This window comes from Drosophila suzukii, chromosome 3 (assembly GCF_043229965.1).
Source record: "Drosophila suzukii chromosome 3, CBGP_Dsuzu_IsoJpt1.0, whole genome shotgun sequence".
Taxonomy (NCBI): domain Eukaryota; kingdom Metazoa; phylum Arthropoda; class Insecta; order Diptera; family Drosophilidae; genus Drosophila; species Drosophila suzukii.
Genome location: NC_092082.1, coordinates 92,435,457 through 92,452,713, shown reverse-complemented (window position 1 = coordinate 92,452,713; position 17,257 = coordinate 92,435,457). Strand labels below are relative to the sequence as shown.

The 17,257-nt window shown below is 41.5% G+C and overlaps 3 protein-coding genes across 6 annotated transcripts; 2 read left to right on the top strand and 1 right to left on the bottom strand.

Moving 5' to 3' along the window:
• The first annotated feature begins 174 nt into the window (after positions 1–174).
• LOC108010852 (uncharacterized) lies at positions 175–1,608 on the top strand. The gene is made up of 2 exons (XM_017075824.4): positions 175–1,188; positions 1,238–1,608. Exons 1-2 carry the CDS (start codon positions 274–276, stop codon positions 1,502–1,504), a joined length of 1,182 nt encoding a protein of 393 aa, XP_016931313.4. The 5' UTR covers positions 175–273; the 3' UTR covers positions 1,505–1,608.
• Positions 1,609–1,707: 99 nt separating this feature from the next.
• On the top strand, positions 1,708–3,286 carry LOC136116448 (uncharacterized). The gene has a single exon (XM_065867024.2). It carries the CDS (start codon positions 1,708–1,710, stop codon positions 3,187–3,189), a length of 1,482 nt encoding a protein of 493 aa, XP_065723096.2. The 3' UTR covers positions 3,190–3,286.
• A 37-nt stretch (positions 3,287–3,323) lies between these two features.
• Positions 3,324–13,939, bottom strand: LOC108010853 (Y+L amino acid transporter 2). Of its 4 annotated transcripts, XM_036819483.3 has the most exons (10): positions 11,099–11,230; positions 8,016–8,341; positions 7,237–7,483; positions 6,107–6,180; positions 5,895–6,040; positions 5,598–5,812; positions 5,304–5,533; positions 4,993–5,245; positions 4,832–4,893; positions 3,324–4,601 (listed from the first exon to the last, which is right to left on the bottom strand). In XM_036819483.3, exons 2-10 carry the CDS (start codon positions 8,304–8,306, stop codon positions 4,599–4,601), a joined length of 1,521 nt encoding a protein of 506 aa, XP_036675378.3. In that variant the 5' UTR covers positions 8,307–8,341; positions 11,099–11,230; the 3' UTR covers positions 3,324–4,598. The 4 variants fall into 4 exon arrangements, with proteins under 4 accessions (XP_036675378.3, XP_036675377.3, XP_036675375.3 ...); XM_036819482.3 differs by lacking the exons at positions 4,832–4,893; positions 11,099–11,230 and adding an exon at positions 13,731–13,939; XM_036819480.3 differs by lacking the exon at positions 4,832–4,893 and having other exon boundaries at positions 11,099–11,231.
• Between the last annotated feature and the right edge of the window lie 3,318 nt (positions 13,940–17,257).

Genomic DNA, 17,257 nt, shown 5'->3' with positions numbered 1-17,257 from the left:
ATCTTACAATAAATAAATAAACATAAACGTACGTTAGTACGAATATGTAAATTTTTTTTTGGTTTTTCAAAACGCTTAACCCTGAAAAATTTAGGTATTTCCATTACCTTTGAGTACTTAAACTTTTAGATAGATCACCTTTTTAAGATCGTTTGATTTTCAATAAGCTGCTTATTAAAGCTCGATTGTAACGGTGATTTGTGCTTTTCTCGTTTTTTACCCATAAATACTTCGTTTTTCGTGTTAAATTTACCTGTAATTGTGATTGAGATCATGGAGCAGATCCGAGCTGTGGTGCAATTCAATGACAATAAGACCGCCGGAAAAGCAGGGCAGCGCGACGGAGCAGTCTTCACTGGAGTTTGTGCATCGGTAAGGGGACAAGAGCCGCCGGCTCAGGGCTTCCAATATGGCGGCCAGGTGAATATTCTGGACGAGCACAGCCTCCGACTGCTTTACTGCCAAAATAGCTCCAAGCCGCACTTGATCATGTGCCAAAAGTTTCACTTTGATGTGCTGAGCACAAGGGAATGTGGCCAAGAGATTCCCATCCTTCTAAACCATCTCTTTGGGAAGCGGCGAGATGGTTTCCTCATTCATCTGAGGGTGAGACGCGAGTGCCACCTGATGTTCCTCCTGGACACCCTGGTGATCCAGGTGAGATCGATGCTGCAAAGCGAGGGTCTCCACCTGTATCAGGGCGCGTTGAGGTTCAGGAAACTGCTGGAGGACGACGAGGGAAACAGCTTGCAAGTGGAGCGTGCCTTCGACGACCTCCATGGCCTGATGTTGTGGCTCCTAAATCAGTACAGGATGCGCGCACAACTTAGCACAGGACCCGGTCACGAAGCCCTGGAGGTGGAGTACATGGTGTCCTCGGAGGACAGGCGACTTCGGTTCCGTGTCCGACTGTCCATCCTTTTGGTGGCCATGGAGGAGCTCAGTGTGGACTCCCTGCGAGGATTACATGGCTACTTTCATGATGAGGAAATTGAACCCGCTGTCCCTTCAACCGAACTCATAGACTTTATGATGCATGTGACCAAAAGGAGTCGCGGCCAATCCTTGTACATGCCTGTCATGTTCCACGTCGTGGCCACCAATTCCCAGGTGGATGCCCAGAATGCCCAGCTCCTCAGCCTGGCTCATCTGGTCAGTCGGCAGAATGGCACCCAATCGGGTTCCCAGGTGAGTATCTTATGTTTCTCCACCCGCCAATACTTATTATTATTTTTAGTCTTCCCCCTGCTCCTTTGCCCACTTGAATCACTTGGAGAGCCAACAGCAAGAGATCCAAGATCGCTTTAGACTGGTCCATGCCAGTCTGATGCAGTACATCCAAAAGGCGGAGCAACTGAAAGGCTATCGGCAACGATTCGATGACCAATTGGCCCAGTACGAGGAACTACTTAAACAGACAGCCAATACAGAATTTGGCCATTTTCTGCAGGCCTCCCATGCGAATTTGCATCATATAAATAACTTGGTGGATAAGAATAACTAGGGAAGGTTTTACTTCTTATATATGTCGTTCATTTCCTTTAAAATGTCTTGTGTGGTAACCATTTGTATTCATTTTAACCTACAATATAGTCTAAAATAATGAAATGATCTAGCTGTCTTGATTCAAATAGCATACTTTTAGACTATCAAAATTCTAGTTTTCAAAATTAACGTTTCACCGAAAGAATAAAAAAATTCTGGACCATGAACAGCCACCCGGCGACCAAAAAAAACCATCTAGTGCTGGTGGTTCTTACCGATCCCAAGCGACGTGGTCATGTGGATGATCAAAATGTGGAGAATGATATCAGGATATTGGACAGCAAGTCAGTGTTGTTGAGGGTGCAAAATAGCTCAGCTAAGCCTGGTAATCAAGTGGATCTTCCTCGCTACTACCGTCACTTGGAATTCGATGCCATTGGCCATGATTTTGAGAATCACATCAGGGCGGAACTAAGCGATTATATTGGCCAAATGTTCCGTCACCGACGCCATGGAAGTCTGCTGCGTATCACAAGCCAAAGGAACCACAACCCCAACGATTTGACCCGCCTATTGGTAAATGAAGTGGACAAAGTGATGGTAGGAATGCGCTGTCGTCTGAAATCAGTTAACATAGACTACTTTGATGTCAGAAAATTCGACATGGTCAACATGTTGGTGGAACCCCTTACGGTACCCAATCGACGAAGGGTCACACCTTGCGGAAAAAGTATTTCCAGCACCAGGGAGCTATTCCAGTGGCTTACCAATGACCTTACCTCCATAAGAGATCGTGGAATTGGCGATGACTATTTGGACTTTGAGTTTGTGTACCGGGATAGCTTGGCCTTGCAACACAGAGTTCATCTTTCAATTTTTCACATCTTCGGCAGCGAAAATCGACCCGATTTGGTCGAGTTCTTTAGACATTTGCCACAGGGCAGGCAAAATGGTAGTACCCTTTTAAACGATTGCTTGAAGGAGTCCTTTGACTTTAGGAGTCCCAATTCTGCAGTGGTTATGTTTGAACTGCCCATAGCTCCCGATCAAAGTGATTCGAGACGCAAGATCTTGAAGCTGGCGGACATAGCTTATGGATCCCTGGAGAAATCCCGAAAATTAATTGCTAAATCTGAACCGAAATCAGTCTCCCAGAGTTCTATTACTTTAAACAAGGTAAGCAGGGCCTCTGGAACCCGTAGCTGTGTGAGATCCGTGCCTGACATAACCCTAGCCCATTGGCGTCGTACTGCCAAGTTCTCTCATGAGGACTATAATGGTCTGGCCTACTGGTATGGACGCATAGATTCCAAGTTTGCGGAGCTAAAACTGGCCATGGAGCAGCATTTTGTGGATCTATATAGGCGGAAAAGTTTAGACCTGCGCAGTGAAATTAGATCTATCAATCAAGATCTGAGTGAGGAGATCGACGAGAGTGGTGGCGATGGAGCCAGACTGCAAAGGCCACACAGGGAAGTGGATTCAACCAGGAAAACATACTCCGTCTTAAAGAAGGAATTCAAAAGACTGGAAACTGATGCGGAGAAAACCACCTTCGCCCCCACTTTGAAAGTCTACATTAGCACAAAGAACTACGAACTTTCGGAGGCGGAGAAGGTCTTCAAGCAAAGGGAGATCGAGAATCTAAGACTCGGTTTGATCCAGTACATCAATACGCCGGACTCCAGCATTTTCGGGGATTAGAAGTTTAACTAAATGTCACCGTGACACCTGTGATGTTTAGTGAAACTCCTTTTCCCAAGTGAAAACCTGAAAAAATAAATATTCAATTGTCGATTTACTTCACTTGATCGTTCTTATTTCCAGAAAGACAGAGGTTCTAAGGAGTATACATTTAATATAATATACATTTATATATAAATACATTATTATTGTCAACAATATGTTTCATAGTAGTTAAACAGATTCCCCAGCTGCGGCTCCATATTTTGTATGTGTGTAACAGTTAAATAGTTGAATGCTAAATAGGCAATAATATTTTTATATGAATAACACTTAGTGCCGAACACTCAAAGCAACAACAACTAATGAATGTTTAAATCAATGCTACATACATTCGATTCGATAGGATTGGTTTTCGTAATTAGACAACAATTTGCATATAGTGTTATTCTCGATATATTTAATATGTATGTTGGCAATGTTCCTGTTCTCGTTCAACAACTTTAAATCATTTCTCTTGTTGGATATGTGCATTGGGCGATGGTTTTTGTATTTTGTAGATTCGACCAGGATTTGTACATGTATCACTCCCTACGATGCACAAATGAAACCTAAACTGAGCAACCTAAAGGTAGTTTTAAACTTAAGTAAATGAAATAAAATTGCAGTGCCACTTAAGCTAGACTCTTAAATCAATGAAAAGTAATCAAATGTGCTCTAAAATGTTCATGATTGATAGGTATTAGAATTAACTCTGTAGATCCTTCTGTTGAGTATGTTCAAGCGTTCTTCTAGCTCTTCTACTTCAAAGCCAAGCCTAGAGCATGGTTCCTAAATGTTTTAAAAAACTAGTTTCGACATGAATTATTAAACAAAAGCTTTTTGTGGGGGCTTTACCTTTTGAGAATACTCGAAAATCGTAAAAGACTCGTTCTGCTTGCACAGCTCTCTTAAAAATGCCAAATTCGAAAGACCCAATTGAAGTTCAGCTCTGGACACCTAATAATTCCTTGTATATCCCTTTTTGTTCCACAGTCTTTCCATAAAGTTCGGAACCAAACCTGAACTTTAATTTGGACTTACTTCGTAAACCTACTGGACACTGGGCCATGCTTCAGTTTCAACTTAAGACTTACATGTGTATATAAAAATATATATAGTATATATTGTATTGTCGCCCAGAAGCTGGCAGAAATTTTTGTGTGTTTTTGTATGTATATCATTGGTTGGCTACACAAAAGCGTTTACGTTGTCTATATAATGCATCATGCAATCAAATGTGTGCTTTAAATGCTTTTCTCTGCTCTTGGCTAACTTGAAAACTAATCTCTGCTGTTTTTCCCGAAGAACGTTCCTTACTTTTTACACCTGAGCTGGTTTCGTCTGCTTTCCGAGTACCATGAGCATTTTTTGTAGGAATCGTGTGAGGCTTACTGGAAGGTATAGAAAATACAAGCGAGATTAGTTGTGAGTTATATAAATATTATTAATCTACCATATCAGCTAGAGTTAGGGTGCAAAGTAAAGATTGAGGTTGCAAATCTTGTGGTTGGTTAGTGGAGTTATCAACTCTTCTAGAAATTAGTGCTGAATTAAAAGGCAGGCAGGTGAGTCGAATGGATTAACCAAGGTAAAACTAGGATAAAATAGCAAACTTAAAAACCTTTGACGCCGCTTTGGGACGCACAACCATCATCAGTTTCTGTAGAACTTGTGTCAGTCCGCCTAGAATATCAAAAATGGGTGGGGATCACAGCGTGAATAAGTGAAAATCAACAGGAAGGAAGCAGTTTTTGTCATGTGAGAATGGGCTAGCCCACTTACCCATGGTCTTCTGGAACCAGATAGGCTTGTTCTTCCAGGCGATGAACACCAGATAGACAGGTATGCTGGACAGGATCATCAGGATGCCATATCCGGTCTCTATGGGACTGGCGTACATGGGCACCACGGTCACGAACATGGTGGCGATTAGATAGACAATGGGGAATACCAAGGGCACTCGGATGGGTCGCGGCAGATTGGGTTGGGCCCATCTCAGCCAGGGCAGGCACAAAACAGCCACGCCAATACTCAACTGAGGGGGGAAATTTATGGTTAGTTAGGGATCTAGCAAAGGATATTGCCCAACTTACCCAAGTGGCAAAGCCCACGTAGTTAATCAGGGCGAAGATGTCCGAAACGGTGAGGTACAGCATAGACAGCAGCGCCATGGCCAAAACGGCGGGAGTGGGCGTGAATCTCTGGATCTGGATCATGGTGAGGATCTCGGGCATCTGTCCGTTGTTGGCTCCGGCATAGAAGAGTCGGGAGGAGGTCAGCAGAATACCATTCACTGCTCCAAAGGTGGAAAGGGCCACAAAAACTGGAAAATCAAACCAAGCCATAAGGACCTCTTTTATAAAATCAGCTTATTAGGGTCAACCCACCTGGGATGGTCCAGGCCAGCATGCCAAAGGCCCGCTCCGCATAGGTCACCGCCACGGCTGAGGAACCCATGACCTCATCCGGTGACAGGATGGTATAGAAGGAGACATTCGCCATCACATAGACAATGGTCACCAGGGTGCAACTGATGGCAATGGCGCGGGGCAGATTCTTGACGGGATCCTTCAGCTCCTCAATGATGAAGTTCAAGTAATTCCTGTCAAAAAGCAAGCAAAGCAAACAAGTCCAATTAGTAAGTGTCCCTCCAGAGTCTTCGACGTCCCCAGTAATCCTCTTACCATCCATTGTAGGCAAAGAGTCCCGAGTAAAAGGACAAAGCGATGGAGGTGACTTTTGTGTCCGTGTTCTCAAACGTAAAGTATTGCGTATTGCCGAGATATAGTTGGTAAACGCCAGTGGCAATGATGATAAACAGGGCCAGCAGCTGGTAAGCAGGGAGAAACAAATAGTTAGCCTTTTAGTCCATGGAAAAACAATCCAACCGACTTACTTTCGCATATGTAAAGATATCCTGCACAGCAGTGGCCCATTTCACGTCCCAGCAGTTGATTAGGGTTAGCACAACTGTAAAGTAAACGGGGAAAATGGAAAAATATATTGAAAAATATATAGAAAATATGTATTGAGAAGACCGCTTAACCCACATTCGAGCCCCCATCACCCATGCCCATCACGACTTTGGAGTCACGCCGAAGATATAAGACCCCAGATGCGAACGACCCATGTGGGTGATGTAATAGCGCGAGGATTTTCATGTGACAATGTGACAACTCGTTATTTATTGCCCGCGCTATTGTTTCATGCAAACGCACTTGATTCCGCACAATTAAATCAGTATTAATACTATTAAATGAGCTATGGGGGAAACGCGACTATCAACAAGTGGGTTTGGGCATTGGAAACTTTAAACTAAGCGGGGAAGTGATTGACCATTTAACTGTCATTTTAAAGAATATCGCTCAAAGTTTTTTGAACTTAGATAAATTATGGTGGTGGTTTCCGACAAGCTAAAATTTATTTTTGACAAATTTTGTGGTTATTTAAGTCAGTACACACAACATTTTTTGACGAGATTACTAAAATTATAAACATTAAATTGGTGATTTATAATACTTTGTTGGAGTCCTGGCTTATGACAAATAATTGTTTTCATTTAAATTTTCCAATGTATAAATACGATAAACAATGTAAATTAGTAATTATTTTCATTATCAGAATTAGTGTTTATTTTAACTCAGTCCTATCGCAAGTTCAGAGTTCTAAAGCTTTCAATCGCATTTTCTGTTGAGTCATGATCATATATGAGTAGGATAAATAATATAAATTTGATAATTATTTCTTCTTCAGAATACTTCTTCATGAAAAAATATATTTTTATTTTGTCCAATCTGTATTTGTTTCCAAGCTGAAATCAAAACAAAACACTCCCATTCTGGCACACTGATAAGCCTGATGCATATGGCAAACTCTTTCAGCGTGTTTATTTGCCTACTACTCGGGGGATGCATTTTAATTGTTTCTAATCTATGGGTCAAGTACGCGAGTGCAGAGATTGCGGTTCAGGGGAGGTTCTTCCGCCCGCAAAAAAAGTAAATATATTGAAAACCCATTGAAACTCACGTATGCAGCAGACGGCGAGGAGGCGGGCCGAGTCCTCTGGAGGAGAACACTCCGGGAAAAATGGCTTCAGGACGTAGGTGCTGAAGGTGAGGGCCACGATAGCCTGCGAACAGGGTCGCACGATCATGCACTCAATCCAGAGACGGATGAAGGCCATAAAGGGGCCGAAGGTCTCCATGATATAAGCGTAGTCAGCTCCCGACTTGGTGATCATTGTTCCCAGCTCCGCATAGCAATAGGCACCCACCTAGAAGGTTTAACAAATATAATATTTTTAAAAGGATTCCTTTTTTATAAAACAAGATATAATATGTTATGGATAAACAACTATCTTCCAGTTTTAAAATAATACAGGGTTTCTTTCGATTTTATTTTCAATTTTTAAGTGCTTTAGGAGTGCGCAATCGCTGTCATCTGTCACCAGCACCACTGCGTATACGTTATATTATTGAAGCCGCATTTCCTGCGTTTGACATGAACTTGTCATGTTTGTGTGCGTGCCTTTGTGTGGGTGTGTGGGTGGTTGGGCGTTTGGATTGGGTGTAGGAATTTCAATAATTTCATTAAGCGTCGCCGTGGCACTCTGCCAGCATTCGTAATTGAATGAGAAAGTCCCTTCCCAGTTCCACCCACTCGATCTTTCCACTTTTGCCACCCAGCTGTTATTTACCGGAGGGTAATTTACACCTGGAGCAAAAGGCAACAGGTGTCTGGGCTATCGAGTGCCCTACTCCAATTTGCATATCAGGTTATTGGAATTTATGAGCTTTAGCACTCACCATCGAGAAGAGCCCGGAAATGACCCAAACGATGAGGGCCAGGTTAACGCTGCCCGTGTACATCAGCACTCCCGTGGGCGACACAAAGATGCCCGATCCGATGATGGAGCCCACGATGACGGTACACCCGTTGAGCAGGCTCATCTTGGCCTTCAGGGTCACCTCCCCACCTCCGCCTCCATCGCCGCCATCCGCATCTCCGTTGGTCAACTTGGCGGAGGCATCTCCATTCCCGTTCACGATCGAACTCTTTCGCGAGGAGTTTTTGCGATTCAGAGACTCCGTTTCCATGCTGTCAGCACTGCGCTTCGGGTATTACAAGTTTCCTGGAAAGTATAAAAATAGAGTTTACAATATTTATTATAAATATGATATTCTTTACTAAAAGCCAAAACCACTTGTTTTCTGACCTACATAGAAGGTCAATAATCTTTTTAATTAATTTAATTTGGTTTTCTCTGAATTTTTCACTAATATTAAGCTAATTAATCATTTTTTTAGGTTTTACTGAATGTCTTGCCAGTCATAACAAGTAAACCACCTTATTTTCCCCATACCTTTGACTTTTTGTAGAATCTACCCCCCATCGATTAATTACATGATGATTGTTTACAACATGGCTTTATAGATCAATAAATTATACGTGTTTAGTTGGTTCAAAGTCTATTTATAGTCAACCTTTTTAGCTTAGTATATTATTTGAACACAGTGCTTAAAAGAAAAAGTATTTTCCTTCAGTTCACGTACCTCTTAGCTAATGAACTTGCTTTCTTAATGCTGTTAATTATTCATTTGTCTCTGGAGGGGAATTTGCGATTCTGCCACTGACTTTGAGAAATGGCGTGCTAATTGCGAAAAGAGGAAATTCAATTCTAAATATTAAATTCTAGATTATGTGCCAAGTTGTGATTTTGCTTGAGCAACGTCTGGGTTTTATCAGATGTTTAATTTTAATGTTTCTCAAAGTGTTTGCCAGGCAGTTGATAATCTCTTGTGAATTCTAAGAGAAGGCACTGCCTCTGAACTTAAGTTCTCCCTTTCACGATTCCCTTCCTACTTTTTTTTGAGTGAAAGGTAATTAAAGGTCATTGGTCGAAGTAAAAAGCTTGCTCTACTTTTACCTTGACTTTTATATTCGCATTTTTGGGCACAAGCTTTTAGTTTATTATTTCCACAGAGGAAAAACCCTCTAACTTTGGCATAAAAAGTATTTTTATTACTTTTAAAAATTGTATTTGTGTGCGTAATTCAACAGATATTTAACTGTCTGTCATGGTCCTACAATCAGTCGTGACTTCATTACATGGTGGGGAAGCAATGGACTGGGGTTCGTTAAACCCACAAAAATTATATTATAGCCATTCCTTTCGGCGTAAAAGTTTGACGGAGCCTGAAGATTGATTGATAAGCCTCTGAAGGAAGGCACGTGTGGGCCTATGAACTCGACACAAAGCCAAGGAAGTGGCCCGCCCACTTATGGGATTGGGTCACGCCAATTGTTTACCTTAGTATACATATTCCCCATGTGGCAGAAGGGGAAGGGGTGACTTCCTCAGCGAAAGCGGAGGCCGGTACTGGACCCACGCTTTGCATAAATTAGCATAACATCAAGAGGCGAGAACAACAAACAAAATAATACGATGTGTGATTCAGTTATGGAATAACTGGTAGAATAGAATGGCACAATCAAAACAAACAGGTGAAAAAAACTAATGAACACCAGATCCATAACTCGGATCTATAACCCTCAACTGCTAATTGGCCATCTGATGTTAGATATTCTTGGCTTTACAGTTGGCCAGCCAAGCCGAACGGAGTGAAAACGGTCGAAAAAGATACAATTACTCCAGATCTCGCTACGAATAGATTATGGATTTTAATGGAGTATCGGTATTCGGGGTATTCCAATTATTTAGTGCGGAATTCAAGTGAAATCCGAGCGGGGAAAAATACGAAATTACATCTTTGGAATTCACATTGCATCTGGGTTTGCATCATGACTTAGTCATTTTGCCAGCAGGGGGTATATTTTACGTGTGAAAGGCATTGTCATTAGTTCACTCCAGGGCAATTAGCTCTTTTGCACCACAGCTACCATTTACTTGACCCAATTTATGCACAAATCAAGATACAAAGCACACTATTGATTCATCGAAAATGGTGTTCGTGTGCGCACCACAGGCGTAAACAAAAACGCAGTGCCACAAAGAACTAACGAAATCCATTAATTTCGGTATAGTAAACAGAATTCGGTATTGTATAGACCATATAAATCACTGGTGGGCTATCAGTTTCGTGGCAAGTGCTTAATATATGCGTAGTTAGCCTGGGCTATCAACTAATTGAAGCTAATTGTGGAAAAATTTGATTTTTTCGCTGGCAAAATATCATACGCAGGCCATCTGTTTCGAAATTACAATTGGATAATGAGCATAATAGGGAGTTACTTTCAAAGAGAAACAGAAAACACGCATTAGTGCATTAATATAATTTACAAGATAATTAGAATGAAATGTTTTTTCTAACCAAATCTAGATGCTTCCAGTTTGATTTTTAAAATTAGTTCCCCATTCTGGATTCAGAACTGTTTTCCTCGTGCTGATTATCACCAAGAACATCTCAACCACCTAATTCTTATCAGGGTCTAAAAAGAATTTCGTTTGATTCACAAAAATCAAAATAAGAGGAAACAGGCTCGATTATCAACAGGTTTGAGTTAGGCGTTCACTCAGCGCCAATTCTAAGTATATACTTTAAACAAGAATCGAACATTTCGGGTATTTGGTATATATAACAGATCTGCACACATAAATTGTTGTGGCCAGTTATTAATAGCGTTTTTATGAGTTGCCAAAATCGCATCATGCGTTTTAATTTAAATTTGTGTTTCACCACTGTTGTTTTTCCATTTTATTAACACCTTTTTAATTTTAATGGAATTTTTATTGTTCTTTTCTTTTGCATTTTTAATCACAAACACAAGTGTTGCTTGTACAGAGCAAACATATTTTATATACGTAAATTGTATGCTATTTGACTAACGCTGAGAACTGAGTACTAGAGAGGTGACTAGGCTTTGCTACCTGCTCAAGAAGGTCGAGCACTTTTTCCGTGTATTAAGAGGGCTTTACTAACTGATATTTCCAGTTGCCAACAAGTTGCGCCGGAGAACGAGAACCGCACGCATTCAGCGGGTACAGCAGACTGACAACCACCGGCGATTCCATTGCGCTCCGAGGCATCTTCGCTCCGGAAATCTCAGCCAGAGGTTAATCGGACTCGGGACTGGTCGATTGGGGGAAATCTCCTACACTGTTATGCACAGAGAAAAACTTGAGCTTTCGAAGGGCTTTTTATTATTATTATTAAATTTTTTAAAGAGTACACAACTTAAACCATTAACTTAACCCACTGAATATTTTAGGATAAAAAAATTATCTTATTACTATAGCAATTTGTTTATTTAAATTCATTGAATTTAAAAAAGATATTAAAAGCAAGAAGGATAAAATAAGTTAGTCAAATAATGTGAAGACATTTTTTTAGTAAACAAATGAGTTTTAGCTACAGGTTTTCAGATAGCTGAAAAGCCACAAAAGCTCGGCTTGGCGCTACTTCGAACCTGTTCGATGTTCGTTTGAGAGGCTCGCTTGTTTCTAACCGGCAATCTGTGTTTTTTGAATTTGTAATTTCACCGAAACAAGTTTTTGACGCCGCGTTTTGTTTGTTCCCGTGATCGTGGTTGTCGGACTCTCGTACCTTTTGTTTTTTCGGTTTTTGGCCTTTTCGGTTGCCGAAAAATGGTTCTCATTTCTTCTGTTTGCTTTGGCAGGCGGAAAATGGTACACGCTGGCTTTTATCTAACAGATACACAGAGACAAGCTCAAGAACAAAAGCAATTTGACTGAAGGTATTCGGTTTGTTTACCCATGTGGTAACAATCTTTGGGTACTTAGAACCCAAGATACACGGCAAAAGATACATTTGTATCGCGAAGGGTACTTAGGTTCCGCAAAGATTGTTACCACATGGGTAAAAACCGTACCCTTCAGTCAAATTGCTTAGAACCTAGGTTCTATGTACCCTTTGCGATACAAAAGTATCTTTTGTCGTGTATCTTTCCACGCTCACACGTAGGCTGCCTTCGTCGCTTGAAAATGCAAATTGGACATAAGAAGCTCTGATTTTCGCGCGAATATTCAAATCTATTCCTGGCTGCCCACTTGCCCCGATCTATAATTGAATATATCCGCAGTAAGCCGGGTACTTTCTGCATCCACATCTACACAAATGACTTAATTCAAAGCATTCAAAGCACATTCAAAGTCTCCGCAATCTGTCGCCAACTGAAGCACAATGGCGACGCGTCTGCAATTTCCCAGTATAATTTATTTAAATAACTTGTATTACCGAGAATGTTTGCCGCCTTTCAGCGTTACTTCAACCTAAATTTCGCTTCGGGCCATTCGAGTTTATTGACCAACGAAACAAAGGCAGATGATTTCCAGCTTTTGATGATTTGACTGTCGATATATTTTGCGATCTGTCCCGCAGCCGGTTTTCTGTTCCCAAACTGCTAAGTACCCATCATCGGGCTGCTTAATCTCTCCTTTATTAGCAATTTGTGTATATAATCCCGAATTAACGACAATTGGCGGTGCGTCCCCCGACGTCATATGTAGCCGGTTAGAAGGTATTTCTAAGTGCGATCATCTTGTTGTATTAATTCTCCTCATGAAGTGCGGCACTTTAAGAGCTCCCCGACTCGTTAGGAAATTGATATACTAAGCCTGAAAGTCGCTTGATAAAATCGGGTCTTTTGGATCTTGCTTGGAATGCAAAAGCGTTAACTCTCGGTCCTATCAGCTGATCGGCTTTGCGTATTGAATGTTAAATTAAGGTTTAAAGTAATAGAAGCCAAAATACATTATTGTCTTATATTCTAAAACTAAATCAAATATCAAATAAAATGTATATTTCATCAATCGATCCATATTTTTAATTTCTGTGTACAAATCTTTAAGGTTTATAGAGAGTAAAATGCTTATCACGCTCATTAATTGATCTTTTTGCCAGCTTTCATGCCTAAGCAAATTGCATACTTAATTCCTAATCTCTGACATCTGTTTGGGCTGACAAATTGCGGTTTTCGGGCTCAGAAAACAATTTAAGCGCTTTCATTAAATTACAATTTCGTGATGCATCTCGCGAATGCCAATAAATTTCAGGCTCTCTGTCAAGGCCAAGGGTTTATCCCTCCTTTTTAAGGCATTGAACTGGCCAAAGAAGCAAAGTGAGCATTTGATACCTACACTACCGGCGTGCCAATAGCCAATAAGTCGAGGAAAACACACCTTTCCAGAATAGGTGGGTCGTGGGTATTATGTTTCCACCGCCGAACGAGGCTCATTAATTTCGAGATCGACTCTAAGCCCAAGTACTTATCGACGTGGCTGGCATTTCAAGTACTATCTCGCGATTCGTGACGTTTCTGACCAAATCGCAGGTTGACATTGCATCAGACTCGTGTCGATATATAGGTAATACCTTATTAACCATGAAAAGCGGCGCCAAAGTGTCTGGCAAAGCTTTCGGAAGCTGTTCGCGTGGGTGGTTTGTGACGTCAGGGAGTGGCATTTGTGACGTCCTGGCCCAAAATAGCCCACAAAGGGCAAGCCAAAGACAAAATGTCACGGATTCTGTTGGCATACTTACACACAAATTATAATTGATTTTTTGCTGCGACTCCCGAACCACTTATAAGCACTTTAAGTTAAAACATACGAGTTCTAAGCATCATCGATACACTTTCAGATGAAGTATTTGTTAAGAACTGTTGAGAAATAATATTTTTCTGCAATTTACGCTGTGCGATGTGAGAAAATATAAATTATGTACAAGACCCGTTTTGTTTTCGTGGCCACAGTTCGCGTTCTACTGACGGGCAGTTCGTGGTTACAGCATCGCCAGAAAGCGAGAGAGCAATCATCAAAGTATAGAACTCAGTCCCCCCGGTATACCGATAAAACTCTCCGATAAGAGGGTCTTGAGAGCAGAAGCCGTAGCCTTCGGCAGACCACGTTTTTGAGAACCTTTTGCGAACTGCAAATTACACATTTCGCAGCCGAGGGCAACGCACAACCCCCGGCTTTTATCAAGGGTTCTTTGGTTCTTAGAGGATGGTCATCATGGGCTTGGTCTTTCAAATTATGCCAGGCCCTCGTGTTCCTGGGATTTTTCTCTTGCCTTTTTTGGGTTTTTTTTTTATGAGACGTCTGCTCACGTTCACGGCGATTGCCGATTCAAATGCCTTTTGTTGCCCGCGCATAAATTTTCGGCTTGGCCCAACGTTCTTTGGGTTGCTGCTCTCGGGGATTGTCGTATTTTTTGTGGTACTCAAGGTCAGCTGAGTCCTGTCGCGCATGTCCTGAAAGAGCTTTCGAATGTTTGCACCAGATAGTCGTGGGATTTTTGAAAAATAATTTAATAAGCTCTTGAAAGCTTCAGGAAGTGTGTTTTTTTAATAGTAACGAATGTTTATAATGCAACATTTATATTTTATTATACCACAAAGTCAAACCTGGGTTTAAATACTTAGGAATAACCGAGTGCGGAATAACCCTTAACCACAGATCTGGACTGCTTTCTTTACAAAACCCGGATAAAAAAAATGTCATTGTATGTATTGCACAGGATGCTTTAACGAACTACGAGCTGAACTTTAAAACAGCACCTACTTGGTCTTAGTACTTTGGTTCGCGGATCTTTCATTGGTGCTCAAGGTAGGGCGCCCCTATCGGTTTTTTCTTAAAAAACGAAGTGTTCCCTTTGCAGAAACCGCACGTAGTTCGTATTGCTGCCAAGTTTTACGTGTAGTTTACATGGTAAAATGTAAATATTTGAAATGAAAATCGACAAGTAGAATGCATGTATAAAATGAAATGTAAAGATATTTAAAACATTTTATTTTAGTAAATATTTTTTATTACATTTTGATCGAAGTAAAATTTTGTTAAGTAAATAGTACTAAATTAAAGGATGGCTGTGATAAAAATGAATGTTTATCGCCTTGCACGTCTAAAAAACTATTTTGTGGGAACTATTCGAAAGATGTTTGAAATATTTTCTTACTATTTTATTTGCCCAGCACATTTCATACGCAGCTTAATTCGCATCTTTTCCCCTTTCGGGTTTTTAACAATTTGTAAGTAACATATCGAGTAAATCCGGTGGAATTTGGCACATGTGTTGTGTGCCGTTGCACAATGCATCCCCAGGGGGCGTGGTCCCGAAATCCGCCCACCTGCAAAAGTGTGTTGACAAGGCCAAAAGCAAGCGGTGGGTGTGTGTGGCGAGTGTGTGCGAACCTGTGCCATGTGTGTGCGGTGTGCGCCAGCAACTTTGATCCAGCTGCGAACTGTTCATGCGTGGAAGCTGCATTGTTCGGTGCTTAAAAGCGATTGCTGCTGCCATATAAATGCACTTTCCACATGCCACCGCGTTCCCCGTTGCGTATACGTGGCGTATACGCAGTGTGCAACACGCATACGCACTGTTGCACCGCCATAAAGGCTTGTCTCCCCAACTGCGCGCTCGCTTATTAGTTTGTTTTGCAGGAGGGTAAAATCAATCAATGGCCTCACCTGCCGCCTATCACCCGCCATCAAACACGATTTGATGGCATCAAAGCTTCATTTGTGTGCCTAGCCCACGGACAGGATGCCGAGCAGGCAGGATATGAAAGGACTTCGGACTCCGGACTCCGGACTCCGGACTACTGTCCATTGGGGACAGCAGCGCATATTTTGCCACATGACAGTTTGCTTTCGCATCTATGTCATGGCTGTGTCTGCGTTTTTTGCAACGCTTTTGATCCTTACGTGACTGCGACAATTGTCGCTGGCACCTGTATCATCAGAGTTCTGGGAAAACGCAGAAACACTGGTAAAAAAAAGGGAACAAATTGAATTTTATAAGTTTGTGTTCGTAAATAGAAATAGAAAAATATTTTCAAAATATTTAGGGTGATTTTTGAATAGATGTCTAAAGTATGCAGTAAAAAAAAGAAAGCCATCTTTCGACATAAGGTCATAGATGTGAAGATGAAAAACCTTTCGTTGCATACTTTTAGACACTTATACGAGTGAACTCAAAACTCTAGTAATTTCACTGCCATCACTGCCAAAACTCACTGATAATTTTTTTCGAGTGCAAATGCCACTATCTGGACGCTGCCACCGCCTTTTTGTCATCTCTGCGTTGGCGGCAAAGTTTTCCCGGCACATTTCCACATTTGCAAATGCAAATTCAAATGCTCGATTACAGTTGGCAAAAAACCCATATGCATTTGCTTATCGCATCGTGCCTGAGCAAATTTTGAATATTTGCCCAGCCATGGCAATGCTGATCAATGAAGTGCGCACTTTTTGCCGCCTCGGTGGGTAAAACAAGTTCTAAGCTACTTACTGCCCGAAGTCCTGTCTCGAATGGCGATAAATGTTCCTTGACGTGGCGGAAAAAGCATTTTTTCACCTCCCAATTTATGCACTTTCTGACCATGAGAGCCGAGACTGTGGAGAAAATGAAGTGCAAAGCTGCTTTTGAAGGGGCATCCTGGACTCCAGATGATGGCTGGTTATGCAAAGTGCTGCCAGCTGGCGGATTATGCTGATTTTCATGGACTGAAATCAATTTGGGAAAGGCATTTCGCAAATGAACATTGGCTGGCGCACAATCAAAACTTTACTAATTACGAAAACTTGCCGAAAAATCTTCTTAATACAATAAGTGCGACAATGCCCAGTTTTCTCGTGCCTCTCCTGCGGAGATCCTTGAATCCTTGGAATCCTCGAATCCAGCCAACAAACAAAGAAACAGGCAAGTGAGAAATTAACTTGCGTTTTCAATTACCAAAGAGTCTAAGGAGCCAGGAGCAAGCTGGCGAGGCATCAAAATCAAAGGATGTGGAGCAGACGCCGTCTGCTGACAATGCGAAAATGCAAAGAGCAAAAGCACTTGAAGCACACAATATTGAAAGCGGGGAAAAGTCCGGAGAAAATGGAAAATGGGAAATGGGAAATAGGAGAGCTGCCGACTGGCGACAGCTTCTGGTTGTGTTTTTTATGCGAGTGGAATGGCCGAGTGCAAAAGTTGTTAGAACACTGAATTCCGCTTGAACTGTTATTATTTAGGCTCCTAAAATGGTTCAATGGCAGCTTTTTCTTCTTGTTTTCAATCCTTTT